Genomic DNA, 17,280 nt, shown 5'->3' on the forward strand with positions numbered 1-17,280 from the left:
TCTGTGTGGCAGTGCAGTTGGTTCTGCCTACATTTTTGTAAATGCTCATATGGCTGTAGGGCGAGTGTGTCATCGTTCATGACATATCATTATCTGGATTTAGTAGGGGGGCAGTAGGGGTGGCCAGTCAATTTTCTCTGGGGGTTGGTGACACGCCCCTGGTTTGTTTGTCTCTTCCTCCCAATTGCCCGTTCCAAAAGAAGTGCTATTTTTATCCATTCTAATTCAATGTTTGTTTCTCTTTGTCTTCTAGTTGCCCTGATCCCAGTGGAGGATGATGGAACGGCTGTGGTTCTCTCTACTGTTGCTGGCAGCAGCCTGCAGGGGGCAGCCGTGTCCGAAGCGCTGTATGTGCCAAAGCCTCTCTCCATCGCTCGCCATCCTCTGCTCCAAGACAGGCTTGCTGTTTGTTCCGGCTGCCATCGACCGACGCACCGTGGAGCTACGGCTCCAAGAGAACTTCATCACTGGTAACATAACCGTGTGTCCGCCCTTCATTCCGTTTATCTATCAATCCACAGATGGAATATAAAAACTTTTGCATGGGCCCAAGACAGAGTTGTGTCTCCTTTCTTTATATGTCCATAACTCTACACACTTTACACTCAAATAGAATTCAGGCAAAATGGAATGGAAGTGAAATTTACTCAAACTGCCCCTCTATCCATCCATCCATCCATCCATCCATTCATCCATCCATCCATCCATCCATCCATCCAACCAACCAACCAACCAACATTTGTCAACACATTGGCTCAAGAAGATACCTGCTCCATGGATGCTGCTATGTTACTGACCTGACCTCAAGCATTCAAGCAAAAAGGGAATTTCCCTACGGGTATCAGTATTATCACAGCTTGTGAGGTGTGCTAATTTAGGTCCTAAATTAAAAAAAAGATGCAGCCCAGTATAGCCAAATCACATCCTTGATTCATCTTCTCTTTATACCAAATAATCCCTTTTGATACTTTGAGCCATACACACTGAAGTGTTGATTTATCCCTTAATTATTTGAATCTGGATTCTCATTGGCTCCCACCAAGGCAACCACATAATCTGCCTGGGCTTAAAATACATTCAATTCCATAGCTCACGAAAACCAAAGGAAGACTGCTTTCACAAGGTACAAAAAGTGAAAATGATGCACCACTAACAACTTTACACAGCAGTATTCTTTGAAGTCATGGGGCTCTATTTTAATGAACCAATGGCAACAAACGGCACAAAGCACAGTCAAAGACACATGGCATGAGCACACATGGCATGAGTGCACAGGGCGTGGCAACTGATTTCATGGCCAGAAGCGTGTGGCACAACTGCGGCGCAGTTGGAAGTGAGGTGGGATTAGAAGGAATACATGTTCAGTAGGTGTGGTAGGGGCTGGCTTCAGTCATGACCAATCAAATCTTTACCTTTGCGCTCTGACAATTTGGTGATGGAGAGAACAAAACTTATCCCAACAGGAAACTGATATCCATTAAATTCTGTTTCATTTTGTTCTTGAAAGAATATTTATTTTAGCTTGTCACTGTGCAAAACTGAACTCTGTATCTCATCTTGCGGCATACCTGATTCTCTCAGCTTTCACCTGAGGTTCATACTGTGTATTGCCAAAAATCAAATTTTACAGGAATTAATAAAAGCGTACTTATTTTCAGATTGTAAGCTATGCAAATTATGAAATGGGGTTGATCAGGTCTCATAGTCTCTAGGCTCATGAAGCTCATTCAGCATGACTATACAAATTTAAATTTGATGAACACCAAACTGTAGTTACAAAGCTTTCATGTGACAGCAGTCGAATAATTTCCTTGGCAAACATGATCATGGCTGTCTGTGAGATCAGCAACAAAAAAAAGTGTTAATATATCATATACATACTTACTTTATCTTCTACCACTCAGCTCAGGATGACCTTTATAAAATGCTATAGAACATTACAGTTACAGTTATAATTACAGTTGAGTCCAACCATTTCTGTGACAGCAACTTAGTGTAGCTCCTCACTTTCTCTCCATGGTCAAGAACTTCTGTTTATCCCTTGCTTCCTTTGTACTGTAAGGGAACGCTTAAGGGAACTTGTGTTCAGCTCAAGTTCGTAGTCACACAGTCTTTCCTTGTGTTTCTCCCCTTGCTCCTAGCGGTCCGAAGGAAGGACTTCGCCAACATGACCAGCCTGTTGCATCTGACTCTGTCCAGAAACACCATCAGTCAGATCCTCCCTTCCGCTTTCAGTGACCTCCGACGACTCAGAGCCCTCCACCTAGACTCCAATAGATTAACTGTGATCAAGGTAAGATTGCGGGATGGGTGGATGATTGACAGAAGGGAAGGGAGGGGGAAGAAGAGAGGGATAGATAGATAGATAGATAGATAGATAGATAGATAGATTATTATCCACATGCCATTTGTGATATTTCTCCCAACATATCCTCTTTCCTCTCCTCTTCTTTCACTAACCAGGATGACCATTTCAAAGGCCTGACCAACCTTCGCCACCTGATCCTGGCCAACAACCAGCTCCACTCCATTTCTCCCCATGCCTTTGACGACTTCCTGTCCACGCTGGAGGATCTGGACCTCAGTTACAACAACCTTGCCCAGGTGCCCTGGGACACGATCGGACGCCTGACCAACGTCAATACCCTCAATATGGATCATAACCTCATAGAAAACGTTCCTCAAGGGGTCTTCACAAACCTACACAAACTGGCCAGGTAAATAGATGGAAAGAGGGAAGGATGGAGAGATGAGTGGATGATGTGGGGAGGGATTGATACTGTATATACTATAGTCTTAAAGCGATCCCAATATATAATATATATAATGAAACATTGATCAACATGACTGTTCCCCACGTGCTCACTAACACACTCACCAACAAAACTAGCCAGAATAATCAAGGATTATTGACTGCTTCATTGACTGACTAGCTGCTGATGCTCTAGCTGGCTTACCGATTGACTGAACGACTGGTTGTTGATCCACTGTTGATCTCTCTCTCTCTCTCTCTCTCTCTCCACCCCCCTGCTCTGACAGGCTAGATATGACGTCCAACAAGCTGAAGAAAATCCCCCCAGACCCGCTCTTCCTGAGAATCCCAGTTTATGCCAAGTCCAAAGGCTCTCCCCTCTCCTCCCTGGTGTTGAGCTTTGGTGGGAACCCCCTCCACTGTAACTGTGAACTCCTCTGGTTGAGGAGGCTGACCAGGGAGGATGACCTAGAGACGTGCGCCTCCCCTCCTGACCTCAGTGCCAAGTACTTCTGGACCATTCCCGAAGAGGTGAACCACTGATTTTTTGTTTGTCATGCAGAAAACCAATGATGACTTCCACTATAGAAAATGTTTCATGACTTCGGAACCAAGCCAAACCTTTGATCATGTAAATAATAGAGAAAAAATTATCCTCAATGAGAGAATGAAGACAGTATTTTTGTTTCCCGTAGGAGTTTATTTGTGACCCACCAGTGCTGACCCGTAAGTCGCCCCGTACGGTGGCCCTGGAAGGCCAGCCTGCTGGCCTGAAGTGCAAAGCCAACGGTGACCCGGAGCCTGAAGTTCATTGGATCAGCCCTGAAGGACGACTAATTTCCAACAGCTCCAGGTTCTAACATTGTCCATATATATAAAATTTGCTTTTATTTATCCAGGATATAGCCCAATATGGCCACAGTCCTCTACTGAAACCTGCGGAGCGCCACCATTGGAGCAGTTGAGGGTTAAGTGCCTTGTTATAATGGCACCTCATATTCAGAGTTGAGATAAGCACACGTAGTTCAGATTTATCGACAGAATTGTGGGTGTTGGTATTCAGACTTCAGCCTTGTCTGTGCACCAAAGCTCTTACTGTGCACCAAAGCTCTTACTATGCGGCTCTGGAGCAGCTATGCGTGCGTGGTGGGGTTTCCCCAAAAAGATGTGTTCTCCAACATCTCCAGGACTCTGACTTCTAATAAGTCAGATCTGCTACTCGGTGTCTGCTCTGGTGGTGTAAGTACAGCAGCCACTGTGTGTTTTTGAATAGGCTTGCATCTAATACCCATTAAGACAACAGCTTCTTTTTATTTAGCCTAAGTGGTATTTTATTCAATATAGACAACCTCTTAAGCCTCAAGCCATTTCCAAATTACAGCACTTGATATCCAATTAAATAAAAAAAAACATACAGTATGAACCTATAATAGGCCTATAATGGAGCTGTATCACAATTCCATAATAGGCCTATAATAGGCTAATATTAGTTATCATAACTGGAAATATGGCTCAGCTTTTAGGCCTTTTTGATCTATGCTATGTTTCTATTTAGGCTTATAGAATTTTCAGTTTTTCAAAATTAAAGTGCTTCTCTTACTGTAAAGCGAATGTGATTGGCCGCCTGAGTGCGCCAATCCGCAAAAACCTACTAATGTCAGAAACCTGGCAACCCAGTTGGCAGGTGCGAGACTGGGGTATTTTAAATATTCTCCTCTGCACCGCCCTAACTCAGAGCTATGCACCCATGTGGCACGAGTCAGAATACGAGTATCTTGTCTCACATAGTTTCTGTCTTGGCTGAAGGACGTAGGCGCATGACTTATGTGCACCAACTCTGAATCAGAGCCTTGGATAGTAGTTTTTGAGGTCAGGAGAGTGATGTTCAATGTCCTCCCCCACCAAGCTTTCCTCAGCTGTTAAAGGTTTTCCATTTGGTGACCTATTGGGCACAAGTCCACAATATTTACGTTACCAGTTATTTTTTGCATATACAGCGTGAACCATAAAAAATGTTCATAATATTTTGAATTACACTGCCTTGTGCCGCAACATACCTCTGTAAGCAGGATGAAAACCTTTTTTCTGCAACATGATGTGCCACAATTTCCCCCCGCTGTGATGTGTACTTTATTGTTGGTATGTGTTGAAGATCTATTTAATTATATTTGCTATTCTGGTTTTGGATTCACACATTCATTTCAAGTAAATGATTGAATCAATTAGTATATCACTGTTGGCCTGTGGAAACATGACATGCTCCTCAGAGGGTTGAGAAAATGCTCCGACCTCTTTGGGCTTATGAAACCAAAAGAAAATCCACAGGATAAAGTCAAACATGCATTGTAATCAAGCTAAAACAAGGCTGTTTTTCTTAGTTCCTGAAAAGCTGACATTTTGGAGATACAGGGTTTTCACCTGACAGCGACAAAACCATATATCTGCATTATCATTGGTTCCAGAACCTTGGTTTTCCCAAACGGAAGCCTGGAGATCAATGTGACGGCCCTGAAGGATTCTGGGAACTTCACCTGCATTGCCTCCAATGCCGCAGGCGAATCCACAGGCAGGGTGGAGCTAGTTGTCACGGCGATGCCCCATCTGGCCAACAGCACGAGCCGCAGCCGCGACCCGTCCTCTGAACCCGCCCCCTCCGACATCCTAACTTCCTCTAAGGTGGCGTTGCCTAACAATGAGACAAGAGGGGCGGACCGGAGAGTTTCATTGGTGGAGCTGACAGGAAACTCTGCCCTCATCAGATGGACCAGTCAGAGTCCTTCATCAGGAGTCAGGATGTTCCAGGTCCAGTACAACAGCTCTGGGGATGACACACTGGTTTACAGGTCTGTCTATCACATTATCTGTCTCTCCATTTAACTCTGTCTGTCTGTCTGTCTGCCTGTCTGTCTATCTGTCTATCTATCTATATATCTATTATTCAGTTGCTCCATTGTTCTATCCGTCTATAGTATCTATGGTACCATCTCACTAATTCCATATACTAGCAAAATGTGATTGCATTGCAAGTGAACCGCTATTATGTGAATGCTTTGAGAAGAGTATTAATTAGCAGTTCTGTGTGTGTGTGTGTGTGTGTGTGTGAGAGAGTGAATCAGCAGCCATCAGCAGCTGCTATGAGCATGAAAACTGTTGACAGATGATACCAGTGGAGATTAGCCAGTCGTCCAGTCGTAAAAATCTAATCATCTGGAATGATAAAGACTTTAGCAGTGGAACAGAGCCATTGTCGGGTTAGCCAACGGATGAGAAGCCATGACAACATGCGGGGAGCATACTGTAACTGTCAAAAATATTTTTAATGCTTAAAACACAGAGCTTCAGTCGGTTTAATAAAGGAAGAGGGAATACAAATGTCTAATTTGATAGATTTCTGAAACAATCTGGTATGTTGTCTGATTTAAGTGGGCAAAACATGGTGCTGCACAAACAGCATGCTGTCACCCCAGTTCTAACTAAACTGGGAAGGAACACCCATAGAATTACAATGCATAGAAACAGCAGTTTATGGCATTATGGTAATCCCTTTTGATACTGTTAAGATTGCTACCATAGAAGTCTAATAATGTTATCATAGAAATGAGCCTCATTCCATGCACAGAATTTAAATGTGTAGAAAGGTCATTTTGTGGTAAATCATGGTAATCTCCTTCAGCACATTTAAGGAGGCTACCATAGAACTTTGCTAATGTTGCCATATTAAAGAGTCAGTTTGTGTGGACAGTGCATGAGATTTGGAGAGCTTGAATGAATTAAATAATTGGTGCCTTTGCCATAACAACAAATGACTTTCCGAGTGTCATGTATCAAAATAATGTCCATTGCAGCAGTAATAAACATTCAGTGGCAGAGATCAGGCTGGAAGTGATGAGAACACAAGGCCTATCGTTCCACAGCACTAGCTAGTGAGCAGATTACCTAACATTTCTTGCTAAGTTGCCATGTAGCATTATGCGGTATGCCATGCCAAAATGTTACATGTTGAAGCTGTTCAACTTGGACCGCGTTCAACACCCCTGCTGCTTGTGAGGAGTGTTGGGTAGGCTCTGAAATAATAAAATACAGTGGGGGAAAGTGTGCTAGTGCTTCTGCATCCGTTTGCCAGTGTCTCATCTTTCAAGAATGTTGATTTTAATTGCCCATTCTACGCATCCATAATCTTTGACTTAAAATATAAACAGGAGATGTCCTTGATTTGGGTTATGTTAGATGTTTCCTCCTCTGACTCTATTTAAAAGTCTGGTCAGATATGAAGGGTTTCTTTCCAAATGCTATACATCCATATTGGATAAAAAATGCTTCTTGAAATTCATGAGGCAATATTGACTCCTAGCTTCAATACTAACCCATAATGTGCTTAACTTTACGTAATGCCAGCAGTCAATATGGGAGAGAAGGTGTCATTGTTTTTAAATATAAAGCACACCTAGTGGTTTAAATATTTGAAACAATAAGCCTGTATGGACTTGATCTCATTCAGATCATCATTATTGATTCTCTTATATTGTTGGGTAGAGAGGTGCTATATAATATTTATAAATACACAATGCTTTGATTAGTCTCAGTGTGCCATCTACCAGTATGATTGGTTGATGGACCGATTTCTCTTCTTTTTAAAGAGTATGTACAGGAACATTTAGGTGCATGTCAATAGGGAACATGACCTTTTCTCTTTCAAGTCCTTCTAACCAATTCTCCAGCTTTTTCTTGTTGACTTTACAGCTGCAGTGGCATGCACAAAGAGCAGTTTGCATGTAATTGCGAGAGAACTGGCTGCACTGACTACCACAGAGAGCTTGAATGTGTTCCAATAGCATTACGTTTTCTCCTAAATCTTTGTGCTCTTGGGGAGTCTTCAAACTTCTCTCTCGGTTTGACACCCAAAGCACTGGCAACATTATCACCTAAATCTCTCCAAAAGCCTGGGAAAGCCCTGTTTATTTTCAGTTCTGTGGAGTTTTCATCTGTTGTGGAGTTGTCATAGCAACAGGTTGGGAAAATCTCTTAGATCCTGTTTTGAGTGACAGGTGGCTTCAATAGTATTGTGGGCAATACTGTTTTGGAGTACAGATGTACTCCAAATGAAACTGCCTAAAATCACATGCTATCTTCATTGACAGTCTTTGACTGTTCCCATGTTAAGTGAGTGATTTAATTGAAAATGTGATCACTGTGCATCAAATGACCTAGATGTGAATGATTTAGATATTTATTCTGATTGACAGCCGAGATTATCTCTCACTTAAAGAAAATCTTGAAAGCAAAACCAGTAATAACATATTATAAAATGTCAAATATCCATCAATGTCGACAGGAGAATCATCCACTTTTTCTTAATTCATGAAAAGTTTTGAGATATGGAAATAGAGGTTTCCACCGAACACTGATTATGTGATTACTTCTATGGTAGAGGACACTTGTTTATTCAGACAGTTCAGCTACCCATAGGAGACAAGTAGCCTTTTACAATTCTAAACATGGCAACCGTTCTCCTGCATAGCAACCGTCCATCTGTAACTGCTCATTCAACATCACAACTCATTAGTGAGCACAGTGGTCCCACACCCACAAAATATACTCCTTACTGGTCAGGTGCAGGACTGTCTGTGTGTGTGTGTGTGTGTGTGTGTGTGTGTGTGTGTGTGTGTGTGTGTGTGTGTGTGTGTGTGTGTGTGTGTGTGTGGGGGAGTGTGTCGGTGTCTGCGTATGTGTGTGTGGGTGGGTGTGAATCTGTAAATGAGCCTAATGTTACGTTAACCAGCTGTTTGTCTAGACTGTTAATTACTTTAAAACACACACACACACACACACACACACACACACAGAGTTATATAAGCATTTGCAATACTGATTATGTATCCTCGTCTTTGAGTGCACTCCCACCTAAGGTTCAGAACAATGTGGCAAGGCCCTGAACACTCTCACACAAAGTACTTAAAAGACATAAGACATAGCACACCCACTCAATCGACATTCATCACACACATACACGCATACACACACTTGTAGATGTGGAGATAGCAGTCATTCTCAACCTGGTTATTGAAGTAACCCAGTTTCCAATGCATTTAAATGTCATAACTTGGTTTGAATAACCTGGTTAAGCTTAACTCCAATAATGAGAAACCCGCTTAAAATCCCTGGTTTACTCCGATATTAAACAGGTTACTGGAGAATTGAAATATCTTACTACTTTCACTTTTGCTTTACGCCATCTGCATGAAATCCAACTCGCACAATGTTACATTCTGATGCCACCTAAGAAACATGGATGGTGGTGAGCTGTACTTACCCCTATGTATTAGAAGTAACTTACTGGGGAGCTGGCGGCCATATCTTCTCCTAAATTTTACTGGCAGACCATTCTGTCTGTGGGCAGGACACCACGGGTCGACAGGAATATTCTGTTAACGGGTGTATTCATGGCAACAGGGAAACTCAATTGCAGGGTATTAAAGGTTCATGTAAACAGCTTCATCCGATGTAGACCCTAACCGGAGTATGGCCAATTGGTGTATGTAGATGCAGCCACTGTTCAACAAAAGAACAGAGGTCATCATTTTTTATACCAGCTCTGCTCTGAGTGAAGAGATACGCTGTGTGTGTGTGTGTGTGTGTGTGTGTGTGTGTGTGTGTGTGTGTCTGTGTCTGTGTCTGTGTGTCTGTGTGTGCATGTGTGCATGGTTCTTCCCCTCTGACTTTCCTTGGTCAATATCCATTAGCAGGGGTGAAGAGAGAATTGAAGAAGAAGGAGAAAAGAGGAGAGGATACAAAGTGTTGAGGAGCAGAGGAACCAAGAAACAGGGAAAGAAAAAAAAAGTAAGGAGAGGCCACGTGAGCTTAGAATTTTACTTCTGCTCTGTAATGGTTATTTTACATTTGTTATACAGCAATCCTGCAATGCTGATCCCTATCACTCTCAGTCTCTAAATGGGTTGTGCATTTCAATAGGCTGCATCTGTAGCCAGTGCATCTTGATCTTTTTGTCAGAGGACCAGGGAAACTGTATGTGTGCTACAGCTGTGGCTGTTGTAGAAGTCCCACATTCTGCTGCATGCTTGCTGCACTTCTGCTGCACTGTTACTCTGAGACTCTGAGAGGAACTGCTCAGAAAATTTAAATTGTGTTCCCTTTTCTGCCATTGTAGTCCATATTTTTAAATTCATAGTGCAGTAGTACTATCACTTTATACAAGAGACAAGAGGATTTATTTGGCAAATCCAGCAGTATACTAATGCAGAATAGATACCATTTGTATCAGAAAGAGGGGGCTTCCACATAAGCTACCACTGTGTTTGAATTGTGTTTTTGAACACACCTTCAAAGCAAAAGATATCAACGATACCTTATTTATTTTGAATAATATTGTGATTCTTATGTGAGAACCTTGAAAAAGGTGTTTTGGATATTAATTTTAGCTATTATGCTGTAATCTTTAATGTAATAATGTTGTGAGAAAACCTTATAACTTTTTTTTGTGTTAATAATTTAGTTTGCTTTAATTAAACGTTTTTGCAGTCCTTTATGTGCTGAATAGTTCAAGCATCAAAATCCTCAGGCATCTGAAATCCATTCAGAATCTACTGCATACTAATTCCTAAAAGTATTACATGTATTTCTAGTAAATGGCTCCAGCCACAGCGTCTTGAAGATTAGTGATCCATACCCTGCCCTTTGTACCCATTTTATTTAACCTTTATTTAAGCAAGCAGCTCAATTTAGAAACATTTCCACTGTACAAAGACCGCCAATAGTCCAGAGATTTTCTGTGGAGTTCAGAGCATAAAGAGGGCTCTCCGACGCAGTCTCCAAACCCCCTGACTACATACAATCAATGCCGTTATTGCACCAAGGGTATGTGTGTGTGAGTGTGTGTGTGTGTATGTGAGTGTGTGAATGCATGTGCACATGTGAACCAGTGGGTAGTGGTGTATTAGTAGTGTGTGAAGCATCCTTGACACCTCCGGACTACATATGATGAATGCCTAAGTACATATGATGAAGTGTTTGTGTGTGTGTGTGTGTGTCTGTGTGTGTGTGTGTGTCTTTCTGTGTGAACCACTGGTTGGCAGTGTATCAGTTAACCAGTGTGTGAGACAATCCCCTGACTACATATAATCAATGTCTATTCAAGTGTGTTTGTATGTGTATGTGTGTGTGTGTTTATGCATGTGTGTACATGCATGTGTGTGCGTGTGTGTGTGTGTGTGTGTGTGTGTATGTGTGTGTTGATTGGTGTGTATTAGCTGTCCCAGTCTCAGTATACCAGACACATCAATGGCATCGAACCTCTGCCAGGCAGGAGGCTTCTCTTCTTAAGTCTTCTCTTTGTTCCTCTCCTTTCCTTTCCTCCCATACCCCCCCCCCCCCCCCTCTCACACACACACACACACACACACACACACACACAAACACCAAATACATCCTCTCTGTCCCTAAGTGAGTGCAGGAAGAAACTTGTACCTCTCTGCCAGTTACTAATTATGGTAATATTGCATGCATGCTGCTTTTTCTACTCTACATGTTATTGATGTTGAATATCACAGCACTTTTCGGTCCATTTACAAATGCCAAAATGATTCTACACAGACATATTACAAATGCCAAGCTTTGCACTCACCACTGCACATTGTATCAACAAATTGATGCTCTTTATTTAGTTGCAAGTTTAATTGCATGTTTTTTGTAATACTACAAAAGCACACACCCAATCTCACCTCCCTTCTTACCTGGAACATAACTACATTTAGTGCAAAATCTCAAAAGTTATGCAAAATCGCAAAACGTAATACCAAACCTTAAAAGTAAAATTCAAGGATTTAATTGTGGGCATTTTCACAGATGACCTCTTTTAAATTGTTACCTTAGTCACTCATATTACACTGTTTGTTCCTGTTGCATGTACGATGTGTGTAGTCTGGTGGTAATTTGGTGATAAACATTCATGTTATTGGACAGGTCTCGCTTGAAAAGAAGGTACGAAATTCAATGACATGTATCTGTATTAATAAAGAGATTATAATGTCTCTTCCTCCTTGTTGTCTCCTTGCTTCTCCTCTCTCCTTTGTTCTCCTTTCCTCTTGTTAAGCTTCCATTCATCTCCCCTTCCCACCCTTCCTTCCCCCCTTTCTCCCTCCTTTACTCTTCTCTCCTGTATTTTCTCCCCTAATCTCCTTTTGTCTTTTTTTTTTTATCTTCTATTGGTGTGCATGCATGTGTGTGTGTGTTGTATGTATAGATTGTAAAGGATGTCTATAAATGTATGACTGTTTATCTACTGTATGTGTTAATGTGTTTTCAGGAAAGACTGTGCGTGTGTTTACACAATGTCTGTGTGTCCCTCTTTTCTCTCCTTTTTTTCTCTCTTTTTTTGTTTTTATATTTTTAGCTACACCACATAGAGTTATTTTAGTGGTGGATAGAGTGAGAGAGAGAGACAAGAGGGGGGCAAGAGTGATTGACAGATAGAGAGACCATTGTATTGATGTTTCTTTATAATGGTCTCTAATGGACTTTTCCCTAGTGGTTTTAAATTGGTTTAACATGTTGCTGTAGTTTGCTGACATGTATGTTAAATTTGGTGTCCTTTTGTGTGTGTGTGTGTGTGTGTGTATGTGTGTGCATGTGTGTGTGTGTGTGTGTGTGTCTGTAGCTGGTTGATCTGTGTGTTAGATGAGCTTTTGTAACAAGAGACCACTCTGTATTAGCATGCTGATCTGTGATCAGTCAGAGGTCAGGCAGGATCAATAGCTGAGATTCCACCACAGGGTCAAAGAGGCCCCAGCAGGGAAAACACATCCTCAAGCCAAACAAGACTGCTATTGGCTTGGCTTGCATTGTATAGCCAAACACGGTTAGACCGAGCCAGAGCTATGTGGCTAAAATTACACTTGTCATTTCAGTATGATTTTTCAGATCCAATCATAAAGATCTGATGTCATGAAGCGTCTGCATTACATTTTCCCACTCTATTACTTTATACTGCTTGTGTACTCGTGATTGTAATACATCCAAGCTCTGTAGAATTCCGGTCATGATGCAAGCCTGACCTTGCCTGATATTCAGACTGCATGGCCATTTTGTTTTCAACTTTATTATTCTAGCAAGAGCGATTCAGGGGCTGATGCCAGGCAAAGCCTGACCACCTAAGGGACGTGGTCTGGCTCGCCGGACTGCAGTGTGAGCAGAATCTGACTTGGGAGTGGCGAGATCTGCCAATCAATGCCTCCTGTTAGAATGATAACAATCCCAAAAAATTGTGTTTTTAGTAAAACATTTTGGCCCTAAGGAATATGAATATAATCCAATAAAGAACATTCATTTTAACCCTCCTGTTGTGTTCCCATCGAATTGGACCGACTTAGTTTTCTCTCTGAAAAATGTAGTTCATTTAATCTGATTGTCATAAGGTTCCATGACTTTGTCCACACAGGGCATCTGAACACACAAAATAAATTTTGATAATTTTCATTAAATTTTGGGTGTTTTTTTGTACACCTGTGGTGTTCCCGGACAAAAATGACCGGTCATTAGAAATGAATGGGAGACTACAATTAGTGTATATAATTGAGTTCAGGCACATGCCCATTCATCAGATGGACACCCTTCCTCTCCCAGACCCCCACATGCATGTGTGTTTGAGCACACACACACACACACACACACACACACACACACACACACACACACACACACACACACACACCTCACTCCCCTTCTTGGCTTCCATGGCAACTCCCACAGGAACCTATCCCCAATAGAATCTTTCCCCCACAGGAACCACACCTGTTGGCATTCTCACAAACAATCGCAACATTGTTTCAATAATATATGGAACTTTTCTTGCAGCTCTGGTATATAAAGCTTTTTTGAGGCCTTGCTCACAATTCATTCTGTGGCAGCACAATGACCAAACAATATACTGTATGTGAGGCTATTGATCTTATCTTTGATCATGACACTGGTGAGGAGGAGAGAGGCCAGGAAACTGACAGTGAAGATGCAGTTAAGTTTTCATGTGTAGTTTTGGGCCTATGTCCTTTCTTTACTAATAAAATCATACCGGTCAGTTTTGACCGGGAACACAACAGATGTTATTTTGTGCCACTATTTAAAAATTTTAAATGGTTTCAAAACAAATGTCCTTGTTAAACTTTGACACAAAGTAGTCTGTGATAAATAGCACAATATGTTTCATCTGAGTATTTGTTATAGTCAAAATAATCCATACATTATGCTTTTTTTACTCAAAAACAAGTTGTATGAGCTCAGGTCAATGAGGCCTACAGGCCATAAATAGCAAATATAAGTTAAAAACTTGTAATGTTCACAAGAACTTAAGTTGATAAAAAGATCTAACACAACATTAGGTGATAATATATGTATTATTATGGATTTATAAGCAGCTATAATAGGGCGGCCATTTTGGACCGGGAACACAGAATTAATTAAAATGAAACGAACACAACAGGAGGGTTAAGAGATTAATTTTAAGTCTTTGGAAATGTTTAGGCCTTAGTTAGGCCTGAGGTGGATAGCTTTAAGGTACAGTCACTGTTCCATCAGTTATGCATTAAGAAATCCAGTGGACTGGATGGGATTTCTGCCCGCCTACTAAAAAGAGAAGAGCTTACCCTAGCTTGGTGTCCACTCTTTCAGCGCTCACTGGACTCGCACACTGTTCCTGCACTATGGAAAAAAAAACTGTTATCACTCCAGTTCCAAAGAAGTCCTGCCCATTTGAGAACAATGATTACAGGCCTGTAGCATTGACCTCAATTGTGATGGAATGTTTTGAGAAATATATTGTGTCTTTACTGAAAACTGAGGTAAACCCAGAGTTAAACCCTTGGCAGTTTGCTTATAGACAAGGAAGGAGCACAGATGATGCAGTCAGCAGTACCACCCACTTAGTCCTTAAACACTTGGAGGACACTAAGGCATATGCACGCTTACTTTGTATTGATTTTAGTTCAGCTTTTAATACTCTTCAGCCATATTTATTACTGGACAAATTGAAACAGATGAATGTAAATTATTTTATTATCAAATAGTATTTTTCTTTTTTAACTAACAGAGTCCAACATATAAAGGTAAATAAGGCAATATCTGACCCTAAATCTATTAGTACAGGGGCCCCACAAGGGTGTGTGAGCTCCCCAGTTCTCTTCACATTATACACGAATGGGTGTATAATGATGACACCGCCATTCTTGGCTTATTATACAGAGATCAAGACACATCACTTTACCACTCCGAAATCAAACAGTTTGTGGATTGATGTGATGCTCACCACCTTATTGTGAATGTGAAAAAAACTGAGGAGATAATATTCGACCCAAAGTCAATTGGTGACCACAGTCCAGTACTCATTCACAGTGTATCCATAAATCAGGTTCCTTCATATAAATATCTTGGTGTCCACATTGACAGTTCGCTCACATGGCATGTTCATGTTGAAAACCTTTGTTCGAGGCTACAACAGAGGATGTACTTTTTGAGAAGGCTTGGACTCTATGGTGTAAATAGTAAACTTATGTACTTGTTTTATCAAATGATTTTAGAGAGTATAATTCGATATGGCATACAAGTATGGCATGGTAACCTGTCAGCACAGTTAAAGTCTAAGCTCGCACGTCTCATCCAAACGGCCATGAAGATCATAGGGAAAAAAGAACATCACTATCTTCAGTCTTTATATGAAAAATCTGTGCTCAGGGAGGCACAGAAGATTCTGAATGACCCAACACACATCCTGAACCCAGAATTCGAGGTGTTGCCCTCAGGCCGACGGTTCAGGATGCCAAACTGCAGACTGAACAGGTACAATAATTAATTTATTCCATCCTCCATCAAGATATTAAATAGCAACAAGTAGGGGTACTATATTATTTTATTATTTTAAAGAACCACTGGTTGATTATACCTGGTTTTATTATTTGAAACTATTGTCTTTTTTATTACCTTTTATTATTTTAAAGAACTACTGTCTCACACTCAACATGTGAATTGAAGCATGTTTTGCATGCGTTTGTATGTATGATCTATGCGTGCATGTGCGTAGTGATGTTGACAAATGTGCCGTGTGATGCAGTGGCTTGGAGCCCAAGACAAGTTTCCCTGCGGGACAATAAAGTATATCTTATCTTATCTTATCTTATCTTATCTTAGTTGCTTCCACTTCTACTAACCCTTTGTAAACGTATGTCCTATGCTGGACTGAGAAATGTTGTGCCAGAAGATCCCTAATAACTATATCTGCATCAAAACATCATTATTATTGCACTCATTGGCGGTGTGGGAGTAGTTTTTCTTTCATTTTACATTTTATTGTTTAAGTGTGTGTGTGTGTGTGTGTGTGTGTGTGTGTCTGTGTGTGCAACTTTCAGATGTAAATGATAAAATAAACAAATTGTGACTTACACTAATTATTGTATTTACTCAGAACAAGGTTTAACACTTTCACTTACAAGAGAAATCATTAAAGGCTTGATATGCATACTATTTTTAAATGATGATATTCAGCCCCACCACCGCTGCTGCCGCACACGTGCATGCACACACCCGCCAGCCTCGGTGAATCATGGCTCCCCCACATCACAAATCCCAATTTTACCCCTGATCTTGTCAGTTGGGCCCTGATGTGGGAAAACGTTTGTTGACAAACACGCTTAGAAAGGATGTAACATATCTGTGAATGTCATTCATGACAACACATATTTCACCACAACTGGTGGCATATAGAGAAGGTGCCATGCACCCCCACACACACACACGCACGCACGCGCGCACGCACACACACACACACACACACACACACACACACACACAAGCCCTGCAGTACATACACACTCTTCCCTTTAAATAGATGTCTCTGCAAGATCTACTCTAAAGCTCACAGCTTAGATTCTCCTTTCAATGCGCACCACCTTGTCTGTCTGGACCAGGTGTGGTTGTGAATGCCAGAGTCGTTCATTGTTGAGCGTATGTGTATGTGTATGAGTCTGAGTGCTTGTACATTTCTGCGTATGTGTAAGTGTGTTGGCAGATGTGTAAGTGAGTGTGTGAGTGAGTGTGTGTGTGTCCAGGTTGATAGAAATAATTTAATTCGCCTCACGTTTGCCTCACCATGCAAGGGCAGGGAGAGGTCGATGTGAACCTTTTTTCAATCACACACACACACACACACACACACACGCACGCACGTACCATGCGCACACGTCAACCCAGACATGAACCCAACTGTCTGTGAAACCATCTCTCTCTCTCTCTCTCTCTCTCTCTCTCTCTCTCTCTCTCTCTCTCTCTCTCTCTCTCTTTCCACATTGTCCATGGTTTGTGGTTCTTGGGATAATGGACTTTGTTACATGGTCTCACAGAAAGATAAAACCTGTCCAGACGGGTACACTCTCCAGTCAGGTATATAATGAATGGAAACGTGCATTATGGACTGTTAGGGGCCCAAGCAATAGACGGCTGCTCTCATACCTATTTTGGTAACACATTACTTA

General features: G+C 41.4%; 1 protein-coding gene across 1 annotated transcript in view; it reads left to right on the top strand.

The window, feature by feature from the left end:
• Nucleotides 1-274: 274 nt before the first annotated feature.
• Nucleotides 275-17,280, top strand: part of LOC139656640 (leucine-rich repeat and fibronectin type III domain-containing protein 1-like protein) — a 73,147-nt gene continuing 56,141 nt past the window's right edge. Inside the window, exons 1-6 of the mRNA XM_071534233.1 lie at nucleotides 275-470; nucleotides 2,142-2,293; nucleotides 2,464-2,717; nucleotides 3,040-3,283; nucleotides 3,448-3,605; nucleotides 5,215-5,595. Coding sequence (XP_071390334.1) covers nucleotides 275-470; nucleotides 2,142-2,293; nucleotides 2,464-2,717; nucleotides 3,040-3,283; nucleotides 3,448-3,605; nucleotides 5,215-5,595 — 1,385 coding nt within the window. The remainder of the gene's footprint in view (nucleotides 471-2,141; nucleotides 2,294-2,463; nucleotides 2,718-3,039; nucleotides 3,284-3,447; nucleotides 3,606-5,214; nucleotides 5,596-17,280) is intronic.

The sequence above is a fragment of the Centroberyx affinis genome, unplaced genomic scaffold (genome assembly GCF_046629955.1).
Source record: "Centroberyx affinis isolate AG114_WGS23_722 - 3 ecotype Tasmania unplaced genomic scaffold, CSIRO-AGI_Caff_v1 ptg002503l_1, whole genome shotgun sequence".
Taxonomy (NCBI): Eukaryota; Metazoa; Chordata; class Actinopteri; order Beryciformes; family Berycidae; genus Centroberyx; species Centroberyx affinis.